At 47.2% G+C, this 13,664-nt stretch overlaps 1 protein-coding gene across 4 annotated transcripts in view; it reads left to right on the top strand.

Annotated features, from left to right (window-relative positions):
- The window catches only part of ARHGEF6 (Rac/Cdc42 guanine nucleotide exchange factor 6), a 73,488-nt gene that overhangs the window by 36,975 nt on the left and 22,849 nt on the right, over positions 1-13,664 (top strand). For all 4 annotated transcript variants that reach the window (XM_067548069.1, XM_067548068.1, XM_067548066.1 and 1 more), the window contains 6 exons: positions 3,250-3,320; positions 4,591-4,685; positions 6,528-6,623; positions 7,626-7,748; positions 8,468-8,606; positions 11,305-11,364. In XM_067548069.1, coding sequence (XP_067404170.1) covers positions 3,250-3,320; positions 4,591-4,685; positions 6,528-6,623; positions 7,626-7,748; positions 8,468-8,606; positions 11,305-11,364 — 584 coding nt within the window. The remainder of the gene's footprint in view (positions 1-3,249; positions 3,321-4,590; positions 4,686-6,527; positions 6,624-7,625; positions 7,749-8,467; positions 8,607-11,304; positions 11,365-13,664) is intronic.

Raw genomic sequence — 13,664 nt, 5'->3', positions numbered from 1 at the left:
AGTGAGGGCCAGCTCTTCTCTCCAGCGTCTAAGCACAGAGCTCACTTTCTGTAGAAGACCCTTATTTGTGTCTGATGCGTATTTTCCTTTTGATGCAGCCATTACTTTGTCAGTGACACAGCTGGAAATAAGGCTCCTTATTCCCATTCCAGTGCCTGGTCCACTAGCCCACGCTGCCTCAGTGTATCTGTGTGTCCGTTTCACTACTGATGCGAGTAGTGATACACGTAGATACATGCCAAGTTCCAAGCTGCAGGGTAAACCTGGCCATAAGATGAGACCTTCCACTGTTCCCCTTTGTATAAGGAAAACATAACAGCTGTACCAAGGCTTTACAGCAGAGCCGTAGGGAACAGCTATACTGCCAAAAAAAAACCCAAAACAAACAAACCCGCGGCAGCGAGTCTCAGAGCCTGGGGTCAGCTGAGTTGGGCTTGCGCTACGGGGCTAAAAATAGCAGTGTAGACATTCCCGCCTGGGCTCTGAGATCCATCCTCCTTGCCGGGTCTCACAGCGTGAGGTTCCTGCTGAGCAGGAACGGCTACGCTGCTATTTTTAGCTCTGCAGCAGGAGCCTCACGAGCCCACGTCAGTTGAGCCAGGCTCCGAGACGCGCTGCTGCAGGTTTTCCTTGGCAGTGTAGATGGATCCACAGCGCCCTGCTGGCGAAACCAAAGAATGAGTCTATCCGGGAAAGAGGTGGGTGGTGGCGGGGGAACCCCACAAATGTCAGTCACGTGCAAGTTTCAGAAAGGATCAGGAAGAGGCCTCGCCGGAGCTAATGTCTGATCTCCCAGTGAGCCCAACAGGAGCATGACAGGCTTTTGGTCTGTAAAGCTGCCAGCCTCCAATCCTCCCTCTAGCACCCAGCTCAAGTAGCTCCGCTGGGTGCTAGGGATTTATTGGGCAAAGGAGGAGGGTGCAGCGCAGGAGTAGCACTAATAAGCAGCCTCTGTGCTGGCTCAAGGGCTGGAGTAAGCTCTGGGGCTGTAGCCCTCACCCCCCTATGTCTGGGGCTGGAGATGGACTAGACTATCCACATAGCTGCTGAACCCGCAGCCTCACCTGGCCTCCTGCCATCAGCCATCCCTCCGCCCCGGTTTGTGTGGCCATGCCAGGAGCCCTTCCCGAGCTGGGCATGCAGAAAGGATTGGCTGTGTTTTGTCAAGCGCCTCCAGGCGGACAGAGGTGTGGTCTCAGGGAGCTGTCTCCTCCCCGCAGGTCCTCAGCCTTGGAATCTAAGGTTTCAGCCCATTTTTAAATAGCAGGGAAAGGTTTTCAAAGCTTAAAGTTAGACCCTCACAGCCACATTTAGACACCTGCCTGCTCCAACTCTCATGAAGTCAACCAGAGTCTTCCAGTTAGCCTCCGTGGGGCCAAACCAGGCCCTTCACGGCCAGAATGTCAGAGGAGGTAAACACGGGCTGCCTCCAGGGGTTTCCCCCTATTTTAGGGCTATCTGGACCTTGTGCTGGCCCTCTGCACGGGTTTGACAGTGGCCCAGCGTGGGCAGGCCCTGTGCCCACCACTTTGCAAGCGTCCTGCAGGGCTGTCCCTGCTCAGACACTCCAGTGTCATGCAGGGGCTGCTCTTGGTGGCAGGCTACCTGATGGCTTTGCAGTCTGCACAGAGGAGGAGGGCTCTGAGATGGCCTGACTTTTGTACCTGGCACTTATGCCGAGACATGGATTCTGGTATCCTAAGGGAAGATCCAGTGCATATATGCAGCCCTGCGCCCCAGACCCTCAGAGCCTGAAGCAGAAAGGGCCTGAGCCAAAGCCCCCCGGGCCAAGTTAATAGAGGCCGTAGGTAAATTGGTTGCAGGTTTATAATTAGTCTCTAAATAACACAGCAGCTGATGTTAGAACATGGACGTTAACTCTCATGGATTCAATTCCCGTTGCAGCTGGATTGCATCTGCAGAATAGAGTCGCTTTGCCTTTCTTCAGCGTTGCAGTGGCATGATGCTGTTTGCACTCACACTGTGTCCTCAGTGTATCTTTTGGGCCATAATATACAACATAATATACAACAATAGAATATATAACAGAAGATATGTATATATAATATACACGCGTCATTTAACTGATGCACAGGGGCCCTGTGTGGAGGAGGCAGGAAATGCTGCAAGGGCAATACATAGAAAATACAACAAGCTGCAGTCTCAAGTGTGCTAAATTTATCAACTTCAGCTTTTCCCCTATTATCTTGTGTGGCCGTGACTGTGCTTTGGAGGTTGCAGAAAGAGCACACACAGGACAAAACACCACTGTCTGTTCTGCCTGGCAAATCAGAGCTCCCTCCCACCAACATCAAGGGGAGCTCAGGATGTTGAAGAAATGCAGGATTCAGTCTGTCCGCAGCCTGTGGATGGGCTGATTACCTGTACAGCAGGAGGAGCAGGGCATCCATCAAACCCCTTCTTCTAGACAGAGGAAACAAAGCCTGAAATGGAAACGCCTCCCGGCAATTACCAGGGATTTCACAGTCATCGTATGATTTCTTAGGCCTTTAAAATTAAGAGCAGCTTAAGGCAGAGGTATTGTTCTCTCCCTTGTGAACCCACAGCGACTTGTCACTGGGTGTTGTTGACGTGGTTAGCTATGTCTAGGGGAAAGAGCAATGCAACGTGACTGGGGAGGTGCAGGGGGAGGCAACAGACCAGTTGGATAAAAGGGGCTTCTGAGAGTCAGCTTAGCAGATGGATGTAAGAGAAAGGTGCTGTAGGTTTCAGCTTTGGGCTGGTTTTTATTCACTCAAAACTCCCCTTCATTTCAGTGAGGATTTTGCCTTTGCAGGGTTGGACCTCAACTTGCAACTTCTTATTAAGGCATGTTTAAAATAAATCGTGCATTAGAGATGGGCCCACAGCAAAGCCCTGGAACCCAGAAGTCCCCAGCGTTGGGAGTGTATGAAATCTGAAGTCTGCAGATTGCCAAAGCAAAACCCCTGCTGCAAACAGTCCCAGCTGTTGCATGGTTGAAAGTTATTTCAGAAGAACTTGTAAATGTTATCGAATGGCTGTGTTGCAGGTCTGTCCAGACTTACACAGCTGTCAGTTTCATGCATACATTCACATTGCTTCAGGCTTTATTTAAAAAATCCTTCAATTGGGCTTCTGTTTTTTTCTGTGGATATGGGACTTTTTGCAGTCTGGTGGACGAGATACAGACCTGGCTTTTTCTGATAGAATGATGTCAGTTCTGCTTTATAATTTACAGTGTTTTGGTTTGTTTGTTTTTTTGTTCAGATAAACCACTCTCTCCCAAAGCATTAAAAGGACATGACAGCCCTCAACTTACAAAGAATTATTATACTGTGGTAAGTTTTAAAGGACTGATCATATGTTTTAATAAGCACAGTATTATAGTAATCCTCTGGAGCAGATCCTCAGCTGGTATAAATTGTCATAGCTTCACTGAAGTCATTGGAGCTAATTTAACTTATACCAGTTGAGAATCTGGCAGTCTGTGTTTACATTTAACCGTTGAGACTGCACTGGTTCAAGATGTCTACTTGGCTGTTAAGAAGATAAACCACAAATATAAGATGCTACAGTATGTGTGTGAGAGACTCAAAGTAGAGATCCAAGATAGAAGAGCAAAGATGGAAGTTGTAATAAGTTGCGAGATTGGTATTTAAAAAAAACAATCATATGCTTTTGTTCCGTTTCATTATTCTGGTGTAAATTATGTACCTTAATATAAGTGAGAAGGTCATCAGGTTTGTGATGGAGCAAGGCAAATTAAACTGAGAGCTAAAATAAATATTGCCCTATGGCATAAGAGAGGGTTAAAATGTCTGCATTTGGACATACAGACTGGATGGCAGAGGTTAAATGCATTTGTCAGGATGGCAAAATATATTTTGTACAAACTGTAGCTGGAGCAGTACATGCCCAGGGTGCTGAAAACTTGGACTAGGAACAATCTCATCTGTCTCTAAAAGCTTGATCTCCAGTAAGAAAGCTACAGTTGTCTGAGACAGGCTGACTGCAGTGGGTCCAGCTGCACCAATGCTGAAAAGAGATTAACTGTCAAGGTAGGCAGGAGTGAACCAAATTCACCGCTCTTTCGTAACGTGATGACTGAGCCAGATTGAGCTCTGGGCTGAAACAGTGTTGAACCAGACTTGGTCCTGTCTACTCTTGCAGTTAAACTGTTTTAGTCTAGCACTAGTCCAGTTGCATATGATTTGCGTGTAGTTACTGTGCCTGCATGCTTCCCCAATCTGTACTGGCATACCCAGATAGTGACTTATGCATGGAAATTCCCTTTTGTGGGAGCAAATATCTAATCTGCACATGCATTTGTGTGCGTATTCCAGCAGCACAAAAGAGAAGCTGAGAAGGGCCAGCTTCTAAGACTTATTTTCCTGCTTTCCTGGGACACCCTGCACCTTGTAAGATCAAATCCATAATTTGAAACCTCATGTCTGTTTTGAAGTTTCTGTCTCGCACGCTCTTCAGGCAATAATAAGTCAGAGGTGGACTTAAAATATGCTTCCATGTTGCTCTGTTGTTGGAAGCTGATGTAATAGTCATGCACCTTGTCATTAGTGCTAAGATCTGCTCTTTATTCTCTCACTCTAGGTACTGCAAAATATTCTGGAAACAGAACGTGACTATGCTAAGGAACTACAGTCGCTTCTTGGAACTTACTTGAGACCCCTCCAGTCCTATGACAAGTAAGACCCAAGTCAGTCTGTGATAACAGAGTACTTCAAAGTCTTCCAAAGTTCATTACCTTTTTACTTCTGAATGTTTAGGGACCATTTCTGCTCTTTAAAAAGTACTCGTGCAAAACCTCAAAATGTCTCTGTGGTCAGAAAAACAAAGCTTGTGAAGACTTTTGACCCTTCCTTTTCCTGTATTTTTGTGTAGACATCTGGTTGTGTGATGGATTATTAAATATGCACTTTTGATAGACATGGTCTCTATTTTAATCCATCTACAGACTCATGCATAGAATTGTTCTTTCATGTGCATTCCCTTGCAAAGTGCCTTATTTTGGCTTCTCATCTTCAAATGGGACCTCCTAGTCATTTCTTCAGTGGACATTATTTAGACCAGGCTATGATCTAGGAGTTGCATTAACTGTGGTTAGCCTGGCTCTTGTTTATTCTGAACTTGCTAACTAGTAAGCGTTGACGCACCCTCTGTACAATGATCTGCTTGAAGTGTTTTCTTGTTCTCTACACATCATCCTGCAGTCATTGATGGCCAAAGCGATGTATGGACAATGGAGGGTCGTTATAAGGGTCTAGGTGCAGAAACAAGACATAGTTCAAAATGTTTTCTATTAGTATCATGAGAAAAGCTGATGGTGAATTTCGGATTCCATACACACCCAATCACAAATTTAGGATTTTATCAAACATTTGTCTTTTATTTGTCCAGACAATGGCATATAGATCTCTCTGTGTTGCCTACACATCAGTAGGCTCAATGTGTATAAATTATTCCAGTTTCAGTAGCCTTTTTCTTATGCTTACTGCACTGGCTTTATAGTCATCAGTCTTAGGTAGTAGCATAAGTAGACACAACATGCCTAGTTGGATAATTCCATCTAATGGAGCCAGCCTCTTTCTCTTCAGACATTGTTCAGTTGTAAACGTGGAGTAGCTGTATCTCTGGATTCTGGTGTTGCATGGTCAAACACGTAGCCTTTTCCCAGTTTGGAGAGATCTGAGGGCAGAATCTCAAGCCCTTCGTATTTTCTAGGGGGAACAAGGTTTCTGTTTTTTAAGTCACATAGTGTCCAGAGTCCCTCAAAGCTTTAGAAATATTTGTGTGAGATAAATTCAGCAGTGGAAAAATCTGAAGACCCCAGCCTTTCTGCCCCACAGGATGCATGGTGGCCTTCCTAGCAGAGATCTTATCATGGGATCCAGGAGCACAACCCTAGGCGATGAGCCTTTCTCGTGTTGCTGTAACTGGCACAAAGGGGAGTAAGACTGAAATGACCGAGGGTGCTGAGATGAGGACCGGAAGACTAGCAGGAAGTGAAGGGCGCTGAGAGTGCCATTATAATTTGTATGCAGTAGCTCCTAAAGGCCTCAGCTGAGATTGAGTCACAGGTGTGCTAGGCGCTGTACACAGTCAGTCCCTGAAAGAGGTTACAATCTAAGGCACCGATCTTGCAAGGGGACCTGCAACATGAGTCAGGATTGGCCTGCCTATGAATACAATTTTGCCTGTAGCTCTGTGTCCACATCCTTCTTCTCTGTCCCCTGAAGAAATCCTGTCTATGTGAATCAGGAAAATTAAACAATGTGAGAAGATTAAGTGATTAAAATAAAATTCAGTTAGTCCTGGATAGCAAACATCGTCTCTAAGGTATTATTTGTGTATCATGAATTTTGGTTTTGTATTTCATTACATTAATTCATGTTTCCGTTGGAACAAATACTTTAAATCTCCCCTATTTTGAAAAGGTTATTTGCAGATGTTTTGAGGTGTTTTTTTAATACGAGTTTTGTTTTGGCAAAGTACCTATCAAGTACCATTCAGTATTTTAATTCTTTCAGGTTAAGTGTGGTGGATATTGCATCCTTACTGGGAAATGTTGAGGAAATATATTCATTTCAGCAAACACTGAATCAAGCCTTGGAAGAATGTGCAAAGTAAGCATCTGCCATTGCAGTTGAGGGTGATAAGTTATTAACTTGTGGTTAAAAATAGTACAAAGGCCTATTTATTAACCTTGCTCCTAGCTACTGTCTGTACATTTGTTTTAATAAAGAAGAAAATAAGAGGTGCTACAGAAGGCTGTCATCAGTGCTTAGAGGATAAGAGAAGGTAATAGAAATAGTGACGTGTGTACCACTGAGGTGTCTTCTGCCCTGCCCTGCTTAGAAACAGAAAGTTAAGCCGGATTTTCCAAGGGTTCTTTTAAGAGACAGATGCCCAGTCCCATTGGAAGGCAGGGGGAGTTGGGTATCTAACTCTCATAAGCCTTTATGAACAGTGTCAACCTAAATCTTTTCCTTCCGTCCCAAGTGCATGCCCCATCCCCAGCTGTCAATGTGACCAGGGCAGAGCCTGGGCTAGAACTGGGAGAAATGGGTAATTCTGTCTCATCCCTTCTTACTGGGGGTGGCTGCAAAGAGAAGAAGAAAGCTGAGTAACAAGGGTGGGGGCGTGGGTGATGGGAGAGAGAGAGAAGCTGGGCAAAATAGTAGAATAATTTCAGGCTCTGGGCATCCTTTCTCTCTCATCTCCTATTCAAGCACTGCACAGAGCTTCTGAGTGAAGGAGCCCTGCAAGACGCAGGCTGCTTTGTCCCAGGCTGCGTGGTACACATTGCAAAGCAGCCGGCAAGAGATGTCTGCGAGGACACTCACACTTCATGAAGCAGCCACAGCAGAGGCCTGAGAGGCACTTCCAGGTGTGTCCTCAGCTCTGGAGTGTTTGAACAGCCGAGGTCGCTCTGGCTAGAATTCGCAGCTCGAGCTGTCACTGACGGCCTGAGTGCGTTCTCTCTTAGGGTGAGCTAGATACTCTACAGAGCTGAATTCCTACCCCAGCCGGTTCCGAAATACCATTCCGCTGGTGCTCTGTCACGTCTGCTCGTTAACTCATGTTTCAGTGACCTGCTCTGAAGCTGTCACTGCTTGTCTTTGCAGGCTTCCCGAGAACCAGCAGAGAGCGGGAGCCTGTTTTATGAACCTGATGCCACAGTTCCAGTCTCTGTACCTGACGTATTGCGCTAACCACCCGTCCGCTGTTAACGTGCTAACCCAGCACAGGTCAGGAGCCGCTCGTGTCAAAAGAGCCAATCGCCCAGTTTTTAACAGGACCAAAGTCCAGCCAGGGCCTCACACCACAGGAGAGAGGCCTAGCGGGGTTAGGCAGAGCCCTGGCGGTAGTTGGCACGGCTACGCTACAGCAACTTATAACAACAGTCCTTACTTGCCATTACAGATGAATTATCCAGACCTGTGCATTGGGCCTGGTTGTGTCTGGGCCCTGGCGCAGGTATGTGGGGGGATGTGGGTCAGGAGCCTCTCCCATGGCACCCCTGCAAGGGCCAGCTGCGGTAGGAGGGAGTGCAGGTACTCTTCCCTCCTAGCTCCGGGCGCTCGAGTCACACTAGAGGAACTTGGTTTCCTACCCGTGCGGAGTACCCCGGGTTAGTGCAGTGGTGTGGGGAGCTGGCAGCACCTGCCCATGGTGGGTGTACAGCATGCATGCGCCTGCTGAGCACCAGGGGTCTCCAGCGGCATGATGCCCCCCCCTGGAGCTCCCCTTGGGGAGCAGTGGCCTTGATCTGCCAGCACCCCAGCCTGTGCCTCTCTGGCACAGCCTGTGCCTCTATTTGCAGCAGCTGGCAAATGTAGAAGAAGCTGGATTTCCTTTGCGACAAAGCGTGGCTCCAAACTGGGCCACAGTTACTGGGGCGGCCAAGGAGTTAGTAAACCGTGGTCCGCAGAGGCTGGTGGACTTTCCTTGTTGTCTCTCTTTATAGCGATGAACTGGAGAAGTTTATGGAGAACCAGGGCGCGGCCAACCCAGGTATTTTGATCTTAACAACAAGCCTCAGCAAACCCTTCATGAGACTGGATAAGTACGTTACCCTTCTCCAGGAGCTGGAGCGGCACATGGAGGTACATGAAACAGCATCTGCCCTGTAGACCATGGGTGGGGTTTTCTGCTGCTGGAAAAACAGCACTCAGAATTGCTTGTGCCGGAGCCCTGCTGTCTAGATACTGAGGGTGGCCCAACTACGGTAACATCTGAGCACTCCACAATCTTTACTGTATTTCTCCTCACACACCCTTGGCAGGTAGGACTGAGCCATTCCTGTGGGGAACTGAGGCACAGGGGAATTAGAGGCTGGCCCAAGGTCACACAGGAAATTGGTGGCAGAGCAAGGAACTAAACCTGGGTCTTCCACGTCCGAGACTAGCACCCGAACCACTGGGCCACTCTTACTCTCGGGCTTTATCCTGGAGTCTAACCCTAATGCTTAATCGTGGTTCAAACATGGGTCAGCTGAGCAGTGAGGACAGGGCCAAACTGGGTCAGAGCCACTGTGCTGCAGCCCATGTAGAGACTTAGCACGTCAGCTCCCTGTCCTCACAGCCCTCGCCGGGACACGGTCTCAGTTCCCCCATGCCCCAGCACCTTTCCTGTGGAGCACCGTGACCCCGAGCCCGGCCTGCTGCTGGACTCTGCGGCAGCAAATGGTAGAAATGGGAGAGCAGGGTGCTCTTGGACACAGTGGCAGTGAGGGCTATGAAAGTGCCTGGATAGGAGGGGAAGAGGCAAGGGCAGCAGACTGGCCAGCAAGTCTCCTTTTGAGCCAGACAGATTCTGGCCTCTGCCCTGGGTCCCCATCTTGTGTCCTGGGAGAGCTGGACCAAAAGAGATCTTTTGGTTGCACGTCTTGCCTGTGGCCACCAGAGGCCGCTGCTCCCAGTGTAGCAACCGAAGGCTGCTCTGCTGCTTCTCCCAGCACAGGTGTATGCATGAACAGAGAGCCCTGCAGGCTGTGGGAGCGCACAGGGGGGTCAGGGCAATGAGGAGGAAAGTGATACCACCCAGGTGGGGCAGAGGAAGGATGGAAATGGGGCCAGTACGGGCAAGGGGAAGCTCCCCTGGGAAAATTGCAGAGGCACAACCTGACCTGCTAATGAAGATATTTATTTCTATTTTTGTGAAGCTGCTACAAGTTCCCCACAAGCCCCCATGGCTGGGACCTAACAGCGACTATGTTGCTGGCTTATTTGGAAATAAGCACAATCTATCCAATGCTGGCAGCAGCAGAGGGGAGATCAGGTCTCCTGGGTAAGGCACAGGACTAGGATTCAGTCCCAGAGGGCACATTTTATCTTATCCAGACTTTTATCCAAAACAGTTCCGCCCTGAAAGGGCAACTCGAGAATTGTTCACACCAGGGAAATGTCCTAAAAATGTCCTGCCATTGGTAACACGGGTTCCGCTGAGCCCCTGTGTTAGTAACGTTGGAAGCCCTAATACAGACAGCCCCTCCAGTTGCTGACCCTGTTTCTGCACTAGGTCAGCTGTGTCTGCTCCCGGGAAAGCTCAGCCGTATTTTCTGTAACTGATCTGAGCAGGGCTTGGGCTTGTCTGCACTTTGCAGCTATGCTCCTTCCAGCACCATCCCAGCTGGGCCTGTCAGCAACAGCTAAGGTTCCTAGGGTGCCCAGGCTAGAGAGAGAATGGGGAAAAGAGAAACTCCCTGCCTCTCTCACGCACCACTGCCCATGCTTCTCTGGCTGCATCCCCACAGCTGTTGTGGCCAACACCCGAACCAAGGTGAGAGGAGAGCTGGGTGGTTGATCAGACATGGGTCACCTCTTTTTGTTGGCTTTAGATTGCCAGCGTGGTGAGTGGGTTTCCATGTGCCGCGGTTGGGCGGCAGGGGCATAAGATCCTGTGCAGCCTATTCCAGCTGTTGGAGCAACTCCACAGCCTGTAGATGGGGAATTCCTTCTCCCTTATCCTCGGCCAGTGCTTAATTTGTGCTGGGCTAGCCGGAGCTGAGCTCCGGCATCTCTGAGCTTGCCACATCAGCTATGAAAGGAAAAAAATTGCTTGAGCCCCGGCACCTCTTTCATTACAAATTAAGCACCGTCCGTGGCCCAGCTGCCCATGACTGGCCCAGCTACTGTCTCCAGTGACTTGGCTCTGGATTTTGGTTATGAAGCGGCTGGGGTTGCGTGTGCTGGTTCAATATTAGAATGGCCACATGCATACAGACAGTGAGGGAGGCGGAAGCTGAGGGCAATGTCCTGCCCAAGAGCTGTCGCCTCTAGCCTTCTGCCCTCCATGCAAGTGCAGCGCTCTCATGGATGTTAATGGGAATTCCATACGTTGGAGTGGGGGGAGGGCGCGAATGGGGACATCTTTCATACGAGAGCCAAGATCTGATTTGTGCACAAGAGAGCAGAACTTTGCCCTATGCAATCTGGCAACGGGCTAGAGTTTTCTTAAAAATCAAAGTTGGATTGAAATGAAATGGTATCTGTCCGAGGCAAGATCACTTATCCCTGGTTCAACAGGTTTGCAGCACTTAGTTGCTTTAAATCACATTAGGATGATGAAGACCCTAGAAGAGCAAAGAATAGACCTTGGAGGTGGGGAGGTCTTGCACCCTACTCAGATGCTCAGTCCCGCTGGGCTGTGCTATCTCCTCCCTGTGCTGAATTGTTGCAACCCAGCTCCATATGGCCATATAGAATTTCTGTGTCTTTTAAACCATGGCAGTAATGGCGGAAATCTGCATTTCCAAATGCTGTTGCTATTCATAACTAACTCAAAGATTTCTTCTTTCACTAGGAGGCACATCCGGATCATGAAGAGGTTTTGAAAGCAGTCACATCTTTCAAGTCCCTTGTGGTAGGTGGCACTTCTCAAAATAGAGGGCTCCTTCTCTGTGCTGTGTTTCACACAGAGTGACTCAAGCCTGACATTTGTCTCCTTGTGAAAAGATATTCTAGAATGGAAAACATAGGTTATGGAGACACCTTATCTGAAATTTTACCTGACTTTGCCCATCTGGTAGCATATTCCAACCGTGGTATTATGATCTCTGTAGCCAAGTAAGCTAACTAGATAAAGTAACTCATTTTAAGTGACTGCCACATGAGGAAGCCACGTGTGGGTGGGGAGTTTCCTTTAATTTCTTTCACCTTTACACCTTTGTCATTTTTGCTCTAAGTAATTGCACAATTCCTTACTCATTAAAATGCACTGTGAAGGATTAACAAAAGTGTATGACTCAACTGCCAGTTCTAATAAAGAGATGCATTCTGGGCCTGATCCAAAGCCCATTGATTTCATTGGGATTCTTTCCACTTGTCTCCCTGGACTTGGGAATCAGGTGCTTGTATATTATAAATATTTATAACACCAAGTGAAAATGGCAATAAGCAGAGAAGTTATAAGCCTGCCGTCTCTTTGGTTCTTTTATATTGTACAAACAACAGTAAAGCAATCAGTAGCAATACAAGAGTGAATAGATTTCAATTCCGTATTCCAAATCACTTTAGAACCTTTTTGCAAATGAAAGGAGAAAGAAAACCTTCCACGCGGTTGACTGTTTTACTGGGGAAAGTTTAACGCTCAGTTATCAAGAAAGTTATGTTCTGCCTCTCTTCAGTTGCTGAATACCTTCCACTATAACCACTCCCGTTGTGTGTGGTCCAGCTTCCTTCCTTCCTTCCTTAGTAGAGGAGATGCAAGTTTTCAATACTTAACAGTGCAGTGAAAGGAGGGAGGAGAAATTTCATAGAAAACAGGAAAAGGGTGTCGTGTACGTTACTTAGAAGCTCAACAATTTGCAATCATTCTAGTAGATAATGGAGTAATTCAGTTATATTAACTTCAAGATGGCTTTAATCTTTAGAGATGCTAGTAATTTAAGCAGATTTGTATTTGAGCTATTAATGTATTAGGTCCTATTGTTAAACTGCCTGCAATGCGTAAGTTAAGACAAGCATTTAATTCTGCAAGGTGCTGAGCATCTGCAAATCTCATGGGCTTCAATGGGATTTGCCGATGCTCAGCACATCTCAGGATTGGGCTGTGATTTATCAGTGTAGTGTAATTACTGTATGTCTGAGGTTATTCATCATGGAATTGAAGTTAGATGTCAAAGAGCTAAATTCTGCCTTCAGATGTGCGTGCATAACTCCCCTGGAGTCAGGGATCAGTCAAGGGTATGCTTGCAAGCACAGTGTGTTGTCTGCACAAAGCTAATGAAAATGCTGTTCATATTCCTGTAGTAGCAGCAGCGTGATATGCAGTTGTTTCAGTTTATAGGGATTGCAGAAAACTTATGTAGGTTTTATGTGGGTTTGCATCCCCTGAACTTCAGGTGCAGCCACTCAGGGACACAGAAGACCGTGTGATTTGCACCGCATGACTTTTGGCACCAAGTTTTGCAAACCAAAAGGAAACCACTAAACTCTGGTTCTAAAGAGGAGTGTCTGAAGGGCACAGCCAAGGGGGCCTCCTCCTTCAGTCACAGCGAAAGGGTCGCAGGCCTTGAAGGGTTCGTGCAAAACTGGATCAAATCCTGAATTGGAAATGGAATAAGAAATGAGAGCTTGGCCAGCATGAGGTCTGAGTAAAAATTGAGCCCAGGCTTGGCCCTGCAGGATTTTACCTCCCAAGTCAGAAGAGCTTCATCCTGTATCAGGTTCCATAATGAAATGCTTGCACGACCCCACTGAGAGATGTAGGTGCTTTAGGGCAATATCCTGCTGTCCTTCTCAATCAGCACCTCTATGGACTTCAATGGGAATTTCGCCTGAGTACGTACTCTAGAAAGACTTCAGGAGTGGGGGCCTGATCCAAAGCCTATTGAAGTCAACAAGAGTTTTTCCATTGACTGCAGGGTGCTTCGGACCAGGCCCTTTGCCCTTAGAGAGCAAGATCATGTATGTATAATCCGTACTCCTGAACCTAGGTACAATTAAGAAGCATACATTTATAATGACATTCAGTTAGGGTTTTTTTAAATGTAAATTTTTATGAGCAGCTCTTTCATTTTCTTTTCAATAAGCCAGAATGTTTAGCTAGGTTCAGAGATTATTAACATGATCCTAAATAAGTAATAAATAATGTATGATGTCGTATGTTAGGGCCAGATTTTTAAAGGTATTTAGCCACCTAGTGGGATTTTCAAAAGCACC

Source organism: Emydura macquarii, unplaced genomic scaffold, assembly GCF_026122565.2.
Source record: "Emydura macquarii macquarii isolate MOO-44397 ecotype Brisbane River unplaced genomic scaffold, CSIRO-AGI_Emac_v2 contig_1253, whole genome shotgun sequence".
Lineage (NCBI taxonomy): Eukaryota > Metazoa > Chordata > Testudines > Chelidae > Emydura > Emydura macquarii.
This window is presented reverse-complemented; position numbering and strand designations above follow the sequence as displayed.